Here is an 18,196-nt window from a genome sequence, read left to right as displayed (position 1 = left end):
GCACCGGACTTCAGAGGGGCTGCTCCTGACTCTCATCTTACATTTCACCTTTTAGTTTGCACATTTTTCCACCAGAATGCAATCCCCTGAGGGCAGGGTCCGTGTCTAGTCCCTGCTGAATCCGCGGGGGCCACACGAGGCCCCGCACAGAGCCTGTGCTCAGGAAATACTTGTTGAATGAACAGTTTCGACTCTAGACCATAAATAAGCCAGACCCACCCTACCTACCTACTCATTATCCTTCTCATTCCTTCCCGGGAGTAAGATTAACCTCATAGTTACACTTACATGCAACACCTTGTTTCAGATGCACAGATGAATACAGCTGTACACACACCATATGCAGGAGTTCTCTGCGCATTTGGCACAGACAAGAACTGTACCGCTCTTGCTACTCTGATATTTCGCTTTATTATTCAACATAAAAGAAAATACCTAAGGTCAGTATTCTAAGACAGAAGAATTTTGCCTTTGGGTTTAATGACACAAGAGAGAAGAAAACCATCCTATAGAAAAATCCTACTGAGTTCTTGGTCGTTCGTCTTCTGGTTTACTGTGCAGAGACAGGACAAGTTGCTGTTAACAGGGCTCACTGCTGGACCAAGGTTTTCTAACTCTCTAATCAAAAGCTGCTCTCCAATCAGCCGACCCGATCATGCAGGAAAAAGTACGTTTAAGGTCTGTACCTGGTCCACAGGCCACCTTTGGAATAGCTTGTGTTTGGGAACCAGTGTGGCTGATGTGGGGCTGATGTAAATTATAAAGATCCTGCTCAGGTGGCAGCTCTCACTGGCTATGGGATCTTGGAAAAGTTACTTTAGCCTGTCACCTGGGACATGGAATTGCACGGACACTGACCACACAGAGGTGCTAGAGGATTATGCAGGAGAACCCACGTGGGGGCTCCTCTGTGCTGTCCCTTTCTGCCACAAGTGGCTTTCATGCTCCTGGATCAGATGGCACTGGTGCTCATGACAGCTCCTGGCACGTCAGGGCAACTAAGGTCACTTTGCACACAGCCACAGTCCTTCCGACACCATGCACACAACCTAATAATGGTGAGGAAGATATAAAAGAGCAAAACAGTGCTACTTAAGAGGGAGCTAGTCATTCAATCTCTAATCATTAAACTATAATTAAGCCATTTAATTGTGAACATACACTGTAGTTGAGGCTACTCCCCGGGGAGGCTAACAGAAGCTGGGTGCTCTGAGATGGGGACAAATCTTCCAGAATGGGATCAGGACCAGCCTGCGCAAGCCTGGGGTCAGCCTGGACTGATGTCCAAGCAGAGGGTCCTTCTCTCCAGCTCTGGCCTGGGCTGAAGGACAGGACGGGACCCCCGAGCCGTTGCCTCCTCACAACGGGTGTGTGAATTAGCCAGTGGCCACAGGTATGGGCGGACCAGAGCCCTGAAGCTCTCTCCTCAGCCATGTTCCAGAATGGGGGAAACGCATCCACCAGGAGGGCAATGTAGGGGCGGGGCTGGGGGAGATGCAGAGGATGGAGCTCAGTGAGCCTCCCTCCCATCCCGCCAGCTAATTTGCTAACAAAGATCTCTTCTGAGGGATTTTACCCCAGGGTCCAATTTGCCCAATTTAATTCAACAAATGCACGCTGAGCTCTTTCTGCATGGGAGTGTGGTGTTAAGTGCAGAAAAAACTTATTTTTACTCTTTGATGACTTCTGCACAGCTTGGCGTCAGGGACGTGTGGCTATATTTTGGATATTTGTGCAGTCGGGACAAGAAGTTTTACTTCCTTAGCTTCCCAAATACCACTGCTCCCAGGTGGTTCCTACAGGAGCACAGAATAAGAGTGCTCAGCGATGCCTGAAAAGAATGGGGTGGGGGTGGGGTGGGGGTGGGGGTAAGGGTTGCCAGCTGCTCTAAAAGTCCACCTGTAGAGGCGACCCTGAAGGAGAATCTACGAGACCCACAGCCCACCCGATCGGAAGCTCTACTTCAGTCCCCGGAAAAGTAAAAGTCTCCGGTGCTTGGGAAAAGTTTCATTTTCTTGAAGAGTTAGTATGCTATCTCTTTTCTGATAAAAGAAAATCATATGGTTGCATTTTATCTGTCACAGGCAGGCCAGACCTGTTTTCCCCAGTAGGCATGAGTTGTGAGCTTCTTAACGGCCTCCAAAAATGTTTTAAGAACTGAGAAAAACACTTAATACGGTGGGCTCCACCCCATTTCGAGCAGTATGCGATATAAAATGCACAAATGTTTAATTAGATGTGCCCAGAAACTAATGCTATGTCAATTCATATCTGTAAAAATTACATTCGAGAGAAAACTGTAGGTGTTGACAGCTTTGTAGGAATTCCTGAATATTCACAAGCTATGATAAGCCAGAAATTGGATTATTTAGCCAATTACGTAGCCAATGAACATCGGAAGCACCACTAGAGGAGCACTCTGGAGGAGTTCTTAGTAAGCCAGCACGCTTCCCGGGGCCGGGACCCAGAAGCACCGGTGACGTCCGGCGTCCCCTGCTCTCAGGACGGGCCCACTTGCTTCCTCGCTTCCACAGATGGGCCCATTCTACTTTCCTCCCCTCTTTCTTTCGCTCATTTTTTCACTCAACAAATATTTCGGGTACAACTGACTACCATGCCTTTGTGGTGAGATCCGAGTCTGTCATTTCAAGTCCTCGGAGGAGGTGGAAAGACAGCAAAATAAAAGGGAATGCTGTGCGGGTAAGATCCTGCGTCCTTAAATGTGTTCCTCTTCGATTACGCAGAGGGGACAGTAATTTGTGGCCTGTGGATCGCCCCTCTTCTTCCTGTCGAGGGCCTTGCCCCCCTTGTTAGCGCTGATGCTTTGCAGGGAAAGAGCCCTGGGGCCTCAGCTACGCCCCGTCTTCTCCCTGGAACGCGGTGTCACCTGGTGTAAGGCGCTGAACCCGCCCACCGAAGGCCTCCCGGCTCACGGCACCCGTGACCCCCACTACCACAGAGCATCGAGACGAGGCGGTGTCGCCTCCCTAGAACCCGGTTAGTTCTCTGCAGTGGCTGGAACCGTGTGCAGTGCGCTACTTGGGCCTGCGGCCCGCGGGGCGGACTCGGGAACCACGGAAAACGCCTTACAGCATAGGAACCGCAGGCACTGCCCCGCCGGGCCCCGCCGAGGCCGAGGCCGCCGTCGTCGAACACGGACGCCTGCGACAGAAAACACGGTCAGGTCAGGGCGCCCTTCTCTCCCCGCCGGGACCCAGGACACAGGAAAGGTAAGCTGAGGAAGAGGGACCCGTGAGGACAGGCCGTGAACATATCCTGGCGGGCGACATGCAGGGAAGGCCCCCAACCGCGTCGCAGGCCGAGAGCGGAGGAGGACGGGGACACACGAAAATCTGAGAGAGGAACCAGGTGCTGTCGACGGGCATGGCACGACATCTCCGGCAGGGCCTTGAAACGTACTGTTTCAGAGAAAAACACCCCTTGCTGAGTAAAAACCTGTTCACGGAGATTTAAAGTGAGCAGATAACTCAAATATCCTGAATTATGCCATGGGATCCGCATGCTTGATGTCGGGGAGATGACACTAGCAGGAAGTGACTTTGGAATAAAACAGCATGCTCGTTATAGCTCAGGACTTTGCAATTCTTTAAAAATTGCTACCTAAAGAACAATATTTGATTAACGTGAAAATCAAGCACGGAGGGTAAACAGGAGTTTACAATACCGTGAACGGCCACGTGAAACTCCTCCCAGCCGAAAGGACCTTGAATTTTCCCCATTTCCCCTTGAGGACACAGCTGGCCCGTTCAGCCAGTTTTATACTAATTCTTAACTGGTGGAAATCCAAAAACTTTTTAGCAGTACAGTACAACTGCCTTATTTAGCGTCAGTTTGCTGCAAGACAGAAGTACCTTCTATTTAAAACTGGAAATTTCCAAAGTAATACAGCAGCCAGTAGGGTAACATCTGTTAAGGTTACCAAAGCAATACAAAGCCCCCAGATGAGGTCAAAGATGTGGCTGCTCCATTCCTAGCTAACAGTCCTAGGCGAGCACGTGTCTTCCTGGGGCCCAAGGTGGTGTGACAGCTACTGTCAGCCGCGGGGAGGGATAAAACCCAGATCCGGCCAAGGGGGGCCGACAGACACCATGGCACATGTAAGGTCCACGTAAAGGGGTGATTCACACGTAGCCAGGCTGCAGACATGTGCATCCACGCTCCCGGGGCAGATGTGTGTCGGAGCAGAGTGCGTGTGTGCAGCGTGGCTGGGGTGGGGGTGGGGGTGGCCAAGTCAAGGGACGTTGGCGGGGTTGGGGAGTGGTGTGGAATGGGGTGGAGGGGGCAGGTCAGGGGACTGTGGCAGGGGAGATGGGGATGAGGGCAGGGATGGGGGATGGAAGATGGGGATGGGGGATGGGGCAGAGGGTGGGGGCAGGTCAGGGGATGGGGATGGAGATGAGGGATGAGGGTGGGGGATGGGGGTGAAGGGCAGGTGGGGGGGATGGGCAGGCAGCACACGCACCCGGTAACTCCCCGCAGGCCGGGCAGCGCTGTACAGATAGGAGGGCTGGAGGATGAGAGCAAATGGCAGGTTTTAAAAGCCTTGAAAAAACAGCAACAAATAATAGTGACAAGATAATCACGGTGCTTTTAGTGATCATGACGGCCAAATTATCGCAAAAGGATTAGAAGGGGAAAAAAAAGTCGATGTAGGGCCTGTGCTTTCAGTACATCTGATAGATGCAAATCCAACTTTAAGAGAGTAACCGTCCCCGGAATCTCTGAAATAGGACCATGTTCTAGTCACTTCTTTTCAGGCATTCCTGGAGGGAAGGGCCAGGGAGTGAGACAGAACAGTGATAAGCTGAAAACACCACGGCAGCCACCAAACCCACAAGTCAAAATCCGGGTTAATAGCGCACTCGGGGGTGTTAATACACAAAATTCCACACAGGAAGGGAATGTGGCAGAAATGGTGCTTTCATTTCCCTCAAACGATCCCAGTCACGGTGGTGAGGATCCAAGAGGAGCTGTGGGGCTGGGCCAGCCGGCCAGGGTGGCACCTCCCCAGCCCGGGCAGTCCACACCCGCACCACCCACCGGGCGGAGTCGTTCCCCGGGCGGGCAGGTGCCGGAGCGAAGGGCAGCTCCCGGTGCAGACGGGCCCGGGGACCAGAATGGGATCATGACTCATTCCTAGGCGGAGGCCACGTAAAGGCCACAGCACAGGGCCACCGCCAGTCAGGGCGGGTGCAGGACCGGGGTGAATCACTCAGTGAGGCAGGGACACGACAATACAGGAGATGACAGTTCAACCTCCGCGGTGGGATCTGTACGGGACGGTGACAGCGAGGTCCTCGGGTGAGAACGGGACGTGGGTTCCTAGACCCGGGCGCCTGCCCCCCGCACCGGCCTGGGGAAAACAGGAAACAGAGGGGACGCCGAGCCAAGCGGAGAGCACCATTCTCCCACTTCTCGAAGATGGAGGAGCCCGATTAAGCACAGAAGCCTTCCAAATTGCTTCCTGGACACATTTGCAAGAGAAACATATTTTTAAAGAAACAAATGAAACCCCAAATGGGGAACAATTGCTGGAAAAGGAGGAGAGACCCAGGAGACTAATTCTCCGGACTTGAGCTTTTGGAAACATACACTTAATAGAGCCTCTTTTCCCCTCGATTCCCTCTTCTCTCTATAAGGTCCCAGATTCTTCTGATAATGTTTTAAAACGTTCAGAGGAGTCTCAGCAGCTTAGTCGAGCCAAATACGCCTGCTGAGCTCTGCTGCCCGGATTTCAGACAGGAGAGGTTGAAGTGTCCTCGTACATTTGGGTAGAAAGTGACGTGATGGACACAGAGGGAAAGAGAGGGAGGGAAGGGGGTGACAAGGAGGACAGACCCGGCTTCCAGTCCGGACAGACAGGGGTTTGGGAGCAAGGCCGCCACCGGGAGGCCCGAGGTCGGAGCCGCAGAGTCCCTGTAATCAGAGCGGGCGGGACGGGAGGAGGGCTCAGCCCTTCGTTCCACCTCAAACGTAAATTCACACGCAACTGCCTTTCGGGACAAAATCGGCAAAGGACATGCACTCGCTGGGAGGGGAGAACGCAGGACGATCAGAAGGCAATAAAGACAGGCGAGTTAATCGACAAAACTATGACACGGGACCAAACCCGTCCTGAGCCGACACAGAGGCAAGAATAGGTGTCACTAATTCTCATTGATCCCAAAGACCATAGGGGGGTTTTAAGGTCTTTGTAATTTGAGCTCTAAGTTTTCCAGTTTGGTGGGAAAAATTCAAAACCAAAAAATTGACAGAGATCTCAACCTTTAGTTTATGTAATAAGATATTTCGCCGGACGTGATCTCTGGAGCAGCTTCCCTTAGGTGTGTGTTCAGGGGTCGGAGGGGACGGGACAGATTAGCTGGTGTGCTTCTGAGACCAACAGTCCACACGGTGTTAATGGGGAATACGACTCTATTGACTGTTTCCCCAAACTAAATGTTCTGTCCCAACCAAGAAGAGGAAGCCAGCAGCTGCGGACTACTCTGTCGGTGATGCTCGACTCCTCCAACGAGCCCGGGGTGGGCCCGTGACGATGAAGTGGTTCCATTCAGGTAACCTGATGGCATCTTAGGATATCCCGCCCTCCCTTCAAGGTCCCACGCCCGTGCCTGTTATTCCTCTGTCTTGCATAAGCTTCACCCACAGGACCTGAGGGGCAGGCAGGTGGAATCCGAGGGGGTGGGGGTGGGGGCAGGGAGACTTTCTAATATTTCACACAAATACTGAAACTTGTTCCAGCGGTTGGGAGGACACGGTGTGGAGAAGCCACTTTGTCAACCGCTCTGGGGGACATGGAAGACACTAAGGGCAGGACCCAGGAGGTGGGGGTGGGGGGTGGGGAGAGAGCACCCACAGCCGCTGCTGCCGTGCCCGGGGTACGGGTCAAGCCTGCAAGACTGGAGAGATCTTTAGAAGAGTCTTCAATACTCCACACTACATTAATACTTTGCTGTTTTTATGTTTAAATAACATCAAACAAGCCCATGTGTGTTGTGCAGGTAAACAGATACGGTACCTACGGAGCACGGTAATTACCAGGAAGAATCTGCGGGCCGGTGAGTAAAAGATGACCTCATGCAGAACACGCGTGGGGACGTGTGGCCTCAGGAAGGTTCTGATGGTTCATGTTTCCAATGGATCAGCTCTAATTTTGGCTTTAACGCTCCGAATGTGGGCTATTTCTCTTAAGTGAATTTAAGTGAGTCAGAGACACTTTGGTGAGTGAATCAGATGCCTATCACCACCTTCTACTTTAGAGCAAGTGTCTCAGCTCACAAAGTGAGGAGGAAGTAAAATTTTCAGAATGACCGTGCTCTTCGCAACGGCAAAATCCCCCACTGATTCCACTAAAATACACACAATGCACAAAAAATTCAAGGTGGTGAAACCCACCACTACGTTGGTGCTTACAGCTGATCTTATATTCAGTCAACATTCACCTGCTGAGGGAGGAAGGGATGGAGGATTTATTCATAGACGAGGCTGGGGGGGCAGCAGTGGGAGTCTGGAGAGTGGGCGAGCAAGCTGAGGGGGGCATGTAGCTGCCAGCCAGGTCTGGAGGCCCCTGCAGCAGGGGTGAAAGGTGGGAGGTGGTGGAGAGGAGAGGGAGAAGGACCAGGAGTTATATTTCTATGGCTCTACCTGCTTAGTTTCTATTTATTTTTTTCCAGTGTATTCTTCACGATTTAGTTCACATCCGTTGATATGATGCTTACTTCTTTCTCCCTCTCATCCTATTACTGCTGCACTAGGGCATCTGCTGGGGGGGTCTGTCTTCTAGAAGCAAATGTTTCCCGAGTACATACCTATCTTACCCGTTTATCTTTGTGATCTTCCTACCAGAATTAGCTCCCTGGTGTTTGCTAAGTGAATACGAAACCTGAACAAACAAGTCTTACCTATTATAAGGGCTCTTAAATAATTCAGAAATAACTGTGCCTGTCGAGACCGATGCATGTCCTTGAAGTATGGGAAGGAACCCTGTTGTGTAGACATCTGGATTTGGGTTTGGTTTGATTCCCATTCCTAATCTGTCCTTGAGAAATTGCCACAGGTTTTGCATATACTCTACAGAGTAATTCTTTTTCAGGAACTCTCCAGGAAAAAATTACAAGATTTTATTTTTTTCCCTTTTGATTATTTCTGACTACAAGATATCCACGAGAATATTTTATTTCCTTGTGTCCAGCTGAATGCAAATATGATTCAAGTGCAAGATGGTGGGGGTAAGACTGAATTAAATCTATCCTATTAATTACTGCTTAAAAATGGACTTTAGAGGCGCTTGGGTAGCTCAGCAGTTGAGTGTCTGCCTTCCGCTCAGGGTGTGACCCCGGGGTCCTGGGATCGAGTCCCGCATCAGGCTCCCCGCACAGAGCCTGCTTCTCCCTCTGCCTGTGTCTCTGCCTCTGTCTCTGTGTCTCTCATGAATATATAAGCAAAACTAATAAAAACGTAAAAACATTAAAAAACTGGACTTTAACATCCATCCAAATGAAAATTCACAAAATGGGTGTTAAAAACAAAAAGAAAGCTGGATTCACACACAAGGCGGCATGCTACAAAACCTGTAGTTCTGAAGACAGGGTGTGAAAGATTTAAATGAGAACCAACCAACGTCTCCTCTCTGGATGATGACAAAGCAGAGAATCTGCCCTCCCCGCTGTAGCTGGAATTCTGAGAACCAGAGAAGACACTGTAAGTGGTGAGTACCTACGTCGTCACTGTCCCCAAAGCACCACCTGCCCCGGGGTCAACAGGCAGATACAAAATCACACAACCAAACCAGGATGAGTTCTCCAGGGATACCAACGTAGCGTGGGCATCGAGACACTCTGCTAGGGGAGAGATGCTCACCAGCTACAGGTTCTACGCTGTAGTCTACGTTTCGGTGATCACGTCTCGGTGATGTCATACGGTTTAACTCTTACTGGTTCTCACAATTTCTCATGGCTGGTATTATTTGTAATTACCTAGTAAATCCCACGATGGGGTGTCTCTCGCCGCCCAGGCTGGACTTCCATACTACAGACTCTCTCAGGTACCTAAGATTACATCCGTTGCAAGATTTCCGAGCTTTCCTCAGCCCAGCACTGGTGGGGGCTGCAGCTCACCTGAAGCTGTGTGGGGTGCCTACAGCCTGAGAGAGCCACCCCCAGGACGCAGCGGCCCGGAGCTGTCTTCAGGGACCCAGAGTCTACTTTCTAGGGAGCAGAGTCGGCGTGGGGAGGCCGTATGTGTGCATGCTACCAATGGAGGCCTCCTGTTGCTCCCCACAGCAGTCAGGGAGTGCTCCCATGGACACTTTAAGTTCCAGCACCAAGGAAAGAGGAGTTTCCAAACCCTCAACCCCTCCCCACAGACAGACTGTGCTGTGGCCACCTATGACATTTCTCCCTCTGTCCCCATCTTTTCTCCAAGTTCACCCCCACGCTGCTCTGGGATCTCCTATAGGACTCGCTGCGCTGCATGTAGGCTATTTGGTTCTTTAATCCCTGTGTTTCCTATTGTTTATGAAGTCAATTTTATATGCAATTTTACATTATGGCGAACAATTTTGTAATCAAGTTCTCTTGCAATTGATTTCTAGAGGCATTACTTAAATCTTTGCTCAAGGCATCAGGCCCATTTTGGCCGTTTTAATGTAAAAATCAAAAGATTAAGATATCAGGGTGTACATACGACACAGAGCTTGGTGCTACCTTGTCCCGTGTCCCTGGCCTGCTGGCAGCTACACACCTGGGGTATTCTAGAGAAGAACGTTAACAATGGGTAGAGGGTGGATTACAGAACTTCTGTAGTAACTTCCAGCTCAACAGGAGGATCCTTTGTGATTGATAACGGTGAAAAGTGGCTAATTAGTCAACATAACCCCAACAAAGCAGTCTGGGGCCAGCAGAGAGTACTGCAGCTCCTGCCCTATAAAGCTGGCACTGGACAGTGTGCAGGAAGGCTGAGCAGGAAATAAGACCGTCCACGCCCCACGAGGACAGAGTGGCGTGCCGCTTCCTTCTCTGCCTGGAGTACTGCGTTACCTTAAAGAAAAACATAATCCAAAGGCCGTCCACGTAAAAACCTAAGTAGGAAGATGCAGCCTTTAAATGGGGAGGATTTTTTTTTTTTTCTGTCTGGAATGAGAAAAGTTTGGATGAAATAGAAGTGTATGCCCTCCTTAATAGGACGAGAAGCTAAAAAAAAAAAAAAAAAACCTCATCAGCCAGGAAAGATGGGACTGGGTTGAAACCTGAATATATAATCCACATGTATGCGTGTGATATCATAATATAATTAAGAAAGTGAAAATATTATTTACGTAACTAGTAAAATTTACCATGAGGAAAAAAATAAAGCAAGTGGAGGAACAGGAAGATTTGAGAGAACAGCAGATCTGCAGTAAGTCCTAAAACTGGATTAGAGTCTCACTTCGTGAAGCCCCCTGTGACCTCCCTGCTAAATCCAAAGCCCTCCCTGCTGCTCCCGGACTCTCCTGCTGTTGGTCCCCTTCTCTCTAATCCCGACCCCAGAACACTACCCTGCTGCCTGCTGCCTCCCACGCCTGCCCCGCGAACCCTCCACCGTTGTTATTCAGGGAAACATGGGTTTTACTATACGTGTCTTTAAAACGACCAGTGACAGGAGAGCCTGGGTGGCTCAGTGGTTAAGGGTCTGCCTCGGGGTCAGGTCATGATCTCAGGTCCTGGGATCGAGTCCTGCATTGGGCTCCCTGCTCAGCGGGGAGTCTGCTTCTCCTTCTCCCACTCCCTGCTGCTTGTGCCCTCTGGCTCTATCAAACAAATAAATAAAATCTTTTTAAAAAATTAAAAAAATAAAATCACGAGAGATGGGCACAGAGGTTGAGAATGCTGAATGTAAATATACCTGAAACCTGCATGTACCTAAAATACACGTTACGCACATACATCTAGGGCAATGAAATAATGGAAGAGCGATTATTTAAATTCCACATACTTTTAAACTTCAGAGTCTTTTTAATATTGATCTCTTATAGTGGCACTTAGAATGTTAGGAGACTAACATTCCAAGAATGTTTACCGTTGAAAAAAATTCGCTTTCATTCTTTCATGGGCTCGAAGGGGCAAACCTCACTATAACACAGGAAAAAAAAACAAACAAGAAGCTACATTCAGCAATATTTTTTTAAAGCTTTGCAGCAGCCGGTTTCAATTCCGTGTCACACGAATCTACTATACTGACCCTGCCCGATCTTCTGCCCAGGGACTGTGATCCATATAAGTCTCCGTCGTAACCATTTGTCTGTTTCAACGAAGAAAAGAAGAAAATTGACATCGTTATACAGATGAAGACACAGGCACAGACCAGCAGGGAAGAAGCAGTGGGGTATATAGGCCACAGAGGTCCTAGCTCTGCGGCAGCCTGCATGCCAGGCCGGGGGGCTGGTGGGGGGGACAACTCGGTCTGTGCCCATCTGGCTGTGGTTCCTGGTTCACAGGGCAAGTCCTTGCACGCCCTTCCTGAAGTTGTATCCAGAGGAGTCAGAAACAGCTTCTGTTCAATCCATATAATTCAATGCAAAATGTGCATCACAGAAAAAATGTTTCTCGTGGGCATATATCCTCCACATGGGGGTCTCACTCACCCAGTCTTCCTACTTCATTATTTTTCTAAATGAAATCTGAGGATGCATTTCATGAGTTCCTAGTTTGCCCTCCAGAAAAAAGAATCGGTCTCGTTTGTCTTATAAGGACGTTTCCGCTGATTGAAGACCAGAGCTGTCAAGTGTCAGAGACGTGACCAGCTCTTGAGATTTTAGAAAACGGAAAGCGGTCCACACAACTGGTAAAACTGGAAGGAGATGTCAGGGGGAAATGAGCCGCAGTCCAAATTCCAGATCAATGCTCCACCATGTGACATGAATAAACAAGCTTGCTTAATCCTCTGCCACCTCCACCTCCTCAGCTGTGAAAATGTGCACAGAAATACACGCTTTACAAGGCTGCTGAGGGTTAGATCTGCTCAAAATGAGTATCCCGAGTGCCTGGAACAGTGCCCCCCTGAACCGTGCGCTGCCGGGATGGCTGAGCCTGCAGCTCTGGAAGGTACCCGGCACCCACGGGGAACAGAAGCGTGTCCTTGTTCACAGGGGTGGGCGACGGGAGACTGCTTAGCGTGCATTTTGCAGCTACGACATTAATGAAGAGTAAATATATGAATTTCCAGGTTATAAATTCAGATTCATGAAATCTTGACTGTTTAACTATATATTTAGTTATAACTCAGAAACAAGTCAATTTGAAGTTTCTAAATGAAACACAAGAGTATGTAGAAATCCCTCAACTTTAAATTTGAAAACGCTAGGAGTTAACCTTAAAACACTTCAGAAATAAATTTGATAGTAAAAAACCTTTGGAGATAGGTAGGAATTTTACTTAATCTAACATCCTTTTCTTCCTTAACCAACAAGATTACGTGATGCGGAGATGTGTGTCGTGGACTTACATATTTCAGACCGCAGGCTTATTCCTTTGATAGCTGTTTAGAGACTTGTTCTTGAAAAAAAATCAGTATAATAATACAAGGCTAACATTCATCAGTTTTAGATGACTTTTACTTTCTAGTAAGTGAGGAAGTAGAATATATTACATATATAAGCTCTCTGGTTTTCCACTCTTGCTTTATGGACCATGTACTGGCCTATAAATGCTTCCTTTTGGCCACTTGCAGCATAGAGCAGAGCAAATGGTGAAGGATAGCAGAGCACATGCACCCTCATGTGCCACCATTTCTCTTCTAGCCTTGCCCGCCATGCAGGGAAAACTACCTTCAAAGGCTCTGTTGTAACGGAACTCTGTCATAGGGAATATATTCCTAGAACGAATTCTCAAATCTATAGGATCTCACTGACATTCCTATAGGGAAAAGTACTTTGACCTCTTGAAGAACACCACTAACCTTTTCCTCTTGGATAGTTTTTTTATATGTGTTGGAGTTGGGTGGGTGGAGCTGTTTTTATGTAGCATAACAGGGTAAGGAGTTGAAAATTAACACATTAGGATAAAAAGTCCGTATCAACTTCATCTTCAGTCAAGTCTCTGATGTTCAACTTTCTCTGCTGTAGAGAAAGTTTTTTCAACACCCCTTACTGTGCAGACCACCTGCATCATGATCACCTGCTGTGCTTCTTAGGACCCTGGGCCCCTGACCTGGGCAACCAGAACACCCAGAGCTGGGGTCAGGGGATGTGCATTTTAATGCGCTTCCTAGTTGGGGTGCCTGGGTGGCTCAGTCGGTTAAGTGTCTGCCTTCAGCTCAGGTCATGATCCTGGGGTTCTGGGATCGAGCCCCATGTCCGGTTCCCCCCCTCAGCAGGGAGTCTGCTTCTCTCTCTCCCACTGCCTGCTGCTCCCCCTGCTTGTGCACCTTCTCTGTCAAATAAATAAATAAAATCTTAAAAAAAAAAAAAAAGCTTCTGAGGTGAATCCTACACACACAGTAACACCGAGGAGCGCTGCTACGAGAGAACAAAATACAGGAGACATTCACAAATTAGCATTTTCTAGAACAGTGTAGGTAAGATACCAGAATAAATGCCCTACCCGGGCCACTTATTCCAGTGGTACGTTGTGATTAGTCAGAATGCTACCAACCACCGTGCCGTGCTGGGCAGCATTGGTGCTGCGCTTCACACCGAGCATGCAAGCAAACGTCAACCACTACACCCTTTTTGATTAATGATGTTAGATCGTTTTTATACTGTCAAAAGATCACATCCAAGGGCATGAGATATGGGAAGCAAAATAAGAAAGGCAAAATCAAAACTCTGATGTGCAATATTTGAGGCACTCAACTTAGTTTTAAAACAGAATGAAAACCAAACATTAACAACAAAATCCAGAATACTTCTGACTATTGCTAACATACATATTCATTCATTCCACCAGGGACTGGCCCTTAAGTACAGTTTACTTTGAATTTAAAATAAGAAGGCTCAAAATCTGGAAATATGCTGCTCATACATTTCATTATACTCAGAGAACGGAAGAGAAGCTGGAATTAGAGTGTCACTGTGAAGTGCTGTGGGAGCTTCTGTGAAGAGCATTCCTGAGTCTAGTTATGTGCTTCCCTGCTTCCTGTTCTCCTGGGCAGATCTATTCCTTGCCAGTGGCTGAGGCCAAGACTGGGCTGGAATGCCAGGTTCCTCCTGGGCCACTGGCTCCTGTCCCTAAAGTAGGGAACTGCAGTCCTACCGGGAGGTTCTGGGGTCCAGTGTGCCTTGCAGATGTGTGGCACTACTCATTAGTAGTATATGGCACTACCCTGAAAGGTGAAAACTACATCTTAAAAAAAGAAAGTTGCTACATAATTTTGAAAGGTAGTGGAATGAATGAAGCATAAAATGCTTTTAGAAAAAGCCCTAGAAAATGAAGTAGTGCATAATCTGCAATAATCATTTCAGTACAGAAGCACTATATTGCTAATTTCTGGTGAGATTAAATTTCTCTCCTTTTTGGTGCCATTTAAACGCACAGGTTTTCAGAATGCAAAATGGGCGGATAAACTGATGTAAGATGAGCAATTCCAAATTGAAATCTAAAGATTTTGTTTTTGTTACTGGAACCGAGGACTTTCCAAAACAGCACTTGTTGGTAAAAAGAGCCAGATCGCATATTTAATTTGAACGGATGCAGATGAAAAAATAATGGATTTTTCCTCAGTGAAGATAACTTTAACCTTAATCTTTGAAAGGAAATGTAGAGGCTTTGGGAATTCTTGATTTGATTTGAGTTCCTTGAAAGCAAGACACTCTAGTCCCGTCTTGGTATTCACAGCTGTTAACACAGCGTGTGGCAAACAGCTGGTGCTCAAAGACCACGCGGTAAGCAAGTGTTCAAGCACGGAGCCTGAGCCTGAGGATCAGAGACACGCCCACAGGGCTCTGCAAGAAGAGCACTCGGTCTGGTAGGTACACCTGCCTCCAACACCCCCGGTGGGGGTACCCAGGGTGTCTGGTGGACAGCATGTGTGTCTTTTTGGAGAAGGATGTACTTGGCTTTTTGTACAAACACACCCATGAGATTAGTAGAAACACCATAGGTTATTTCCCATCACACAGCACTATTAGGATCACGCCTCAACATCTATCCAACCATCTCACCCAGGCGTAAGGACCCCCATACTCCGAGTCAGGCTGCAACTGTCAGCATGAGGGTGGAAGAGGAAAAGAACAGAAAACAGAGTTGCCAAAATCAGTTAGAAAGCTAACCCAAACATCAGAAAACATAAAGCAAAAGCCAGGCAATCTTGAAATCTTGACAAAATTACATTTTTCATGACTTCCAGGATCTTATGTATTTACAAAAGGAATCACATTAGAATGACAGCCATCATAAAATCCAACAGCATTAAATATAAAACTTGTAGGGCAAATGTTGCTATAATTCACGAAATCTGAAGCTGTTTGAAGCAATCTTACTTCCTCCTCTGTAAGATACATTCTATTTCAGTTAGGCAAAAGGTGAACACATGCATCACCATCAAGTTTTAAACAAGAAAAATTAAAATCTTACGATATTCAAAATCTAAGTTTACTGAGAATGATGCCCATGCAAACAACTAGGAAAGTAAAAATTCCCATTTTTCAGGGTTACCATCACTGCCAGTTGAATGAAGAAGGCCTGTATCTTGAAAACATCAAAAAATAAAAGATATTATCTTTGAACTTTGCACACAAAAGATTTCGGAATATGAAGATACATAAAAGCAGCACACACTGACCCTGCACAGGGAGGAGGTGAGATGAGGTTCCTCCCGGTAGGGCAGCTGGCCCACTGATCAACAGAGGCCAGAGCTTCCAGGCCCCCACAGGCTTCCAGGCCCCACAGGGACTGATGTGTCGCTTCCTAACTGCTCAGGGATGGCCAGAACCTGTCAAAGTCATGAGGTCTGACGCTTACTTTCAGGATCCAAGTTCTCAGGGTCTATGGTTTTTTGAAGTGTTACCTCTTTATGCCAAGTATATCATGGGAAAGAGTAGTGTGGGAAACCACCTGGCTAAACACGGAAATCCTGTCCACTGTTGATTTTCCATGTTCTTAATGACCAGATTGCTGGGCCTCTTCTATAAAATTTTATACCTTAAAGCATGCTTGAAATCTTGGCAAAGAATGGTGTTTAGCAAAGAAATTTAACTCAGGTCTGGTTAAAATCATTGAAAATGAAATGAATACTATAAACAATAATTTTAATAGTTTTAAACTCTTTGGAGTCAGGAATCTTTCTGAGAATCTTAAGAAAGGGACAAATCCTTTTCCCAGAAAAATGCAAGTACACACAAAATCTTGAATGTAATTTCAGGAGGACCACAGATCTAAAAATGATCCTTATGATCAATTTGGATTCTGTGTCCAATTTCTCTGCTGTTCTCTCTTGACTCTATATTCATCAGATTTTGTTCTCACCACTTTTTCCACCAAAAGTTTCCTTGTCAAGGTCACCGACGTCCTCCATGACGCTAAGGCCAGTGGTCGGCCCTTAGTACTAGGCTCACTTGACCCCTCCCCTCCTCCTGGAAACATGATCTTCTCTTGGTTTCAAGGACTCAGCCTTCTCCTGGGCCCGCTCAACAGCGGTCATTTCTGTGTCTCTGCCACTGATTCTGCAAACTGAGTTTTGCATTTATAATGTTTTGGTTACGTAAATGTTACTTCCTCTAGCTTGAGTCTTGTCTGAGACCGACCAGATCTATGAGGAAGTTAAGCCGTACGGCTAAGGGGAAAGTTTCAGAGAGCAAGGAAGCTCTTCAACTGACTTCACATTTGAACTGTTACTTTCTGGCAAAATCACTATGGATCTGCTTTTGGCACTGCCAAGACAATGAAGGTGATTGCTCGACAGGACAACATTACCTTTACCTTTACTGCTGTGAACAGTCACATGAAATGCACGTTCACTGCGCGTGTAAGAAGTCTAGGTTTAATTGTCTAATTTTAATTGTCATAGTGATCAAAAACAAGCCTTCTGCTCTACACAGTTCTTAAGTAAGATGGAGTGGCTGCATTGAGGCCTACTTCCTACCGGCAGTGAAAGCAACTGTCACCCCGAGGTACAGAAAACCGACATGCTCAAGGTAATTTACTGCAAAACACAGTTGCTCTACTTCACTTCCCAAGGCATGCAATGTCTCCAAGTCTAATTATGAAGATTTTGGGAATGTTCAAGGAAAAATATGTATTCATCTTTATCAACCATCAAGCTGTCAGTGATGAAGAGATTTCATCACAGCCGACCAAAGGAAAAACTCCTGAGGGTGAGCAGACCTGGGTCTCAAGGATCCAACCTGCTCCGATTTTCCACCAGGCAGCCTACGGCAGCTTTCAGGGAGCTATGCAAAAACAGCACTGAGTAATAGTTATTTTACCTGAGATGCAAATTTGCTTGGGAGCATGTAGGCACATAGACACCCGCCCCACCATCACACCAGCACTGCCAAGACAACTTAATCAAGGCGTGGCGGTATTGTGATGTGGAGCAGTATTAAAACATCATGACTTCCACTCTCAGGAGAAAGACACGATAGAGCTGTCTGTCTCTACAACATCCCACTACTGATTAGATTTCAAATAAGTAGTTTCTTGATTTTAGTATCTGGCAACAAGACTATGGGGTAATGAACAGGAAATCCGAACGCAGGGACATAGCAGCAAAGATGGCCAACACCAACCATACCATGCAAACCCAATAATTCTGGTTACTGACCCTCAGACTTCCACGACTACCCACTGACATGCGCTCATCTTCGTCAGAAGCCTAGTAAAAGAAAGGATGAAAACAACCATGAAGCGTAATATAAAGAAACCTGTGTCCAGCTTCCAGAGGGATGCGGTCGATCCAACACCACAGCAGTGGGGCAGATGAGGCGCCTCTGGACATCTAGTGGAGCTGAGCCCACGTCTTCTCCAGATGAGCCTTCGCTCATGCACCTCTGTATACAGAGGGCTATGTCTGGATGATACTGCTTTAAGTTAATTTAATCAAAGCAGTCTTATTTACTTCGCTGATAACCTACAGACACACGGCCTCAATGCATATCACTCTGCAAATTATTCATGGGTAATGGAGAGCAAAAGAACATTCAAACTGTCATGCATATAGTAATATACAGAAATTTCCCATTCTCCCCTCACAAAGTTAGATC

The 18,196-nt window shown here is 47.3% G+C and overlaps 1 protein-coding gene and 1 long non-coding RNA gene across 51 annotated transcripts in view; one reads left to right on the top strand and one right to left on the bottom strand.

Annotated features, from left to right (window-relative positions):
- Positions 1-18,196, bottom strand: part of LRRFIP1 (LRR binding FLII interacting protein 1) — a 139,288-nt gene that overhangs the window by 33,128 nt on the left and 87,964 nt on the right. For 9 of the 50 annotated variants that reach the window (XM_077869378.1, XM_077869383.1, XM_077869401.1 and 6 more), the window contains one exon: positions 17,758-17,808. The exons of 14 other annotated variants lie outside the window; for them this stretch is intronic. In XM_077869378.1, coding sequence (XP_077725504.1) covers positions 17,758-17,808 — 51 coding nt within the window. Of the gene's footprint in view, positions 1-3,090; positions 3,163-4,483; positions 4,529-5,859; positions 5,938-8,637; positions 8,701-11,238; positions 11,299-15,157; positions 15,197-17,757; positions 17,809-18,196 lie in introns of all 50 variants that reach the window. 27 more of the 50 variants (XM_077869405.1, XM_077869407.1, XM_077869357.1 and 24 more) reach the window with 15 other exon arrangements.
- Positions 4,507-13,467, top strand: LOC144296297 (uncharacterized). Its single transcript, XR_013363462.1, has 2 exons — positions 4,507-6,575; positions 7,023-13,467. It is a non-coding gene; the product is annotated as an uncharacterized LOC144296297 (long non-coding RNA).

Source organism: Canis aureus, chromosome 24, assembly GCF_053574225.1.
Source record: "Canis aureus isolate CA01 chromosome 24, VMU_Caureus_v.1.0, whole genome shotgun sequence".
Taxonomy (NCBI): Eukaryota; Metazoa; Chordata; class Mammalia; order Carnivora; family Canidae; genus Canis; species Canis aureus.
This window is presented reverse-complemented; position numbering and strand designations above follow the sequence as displayed.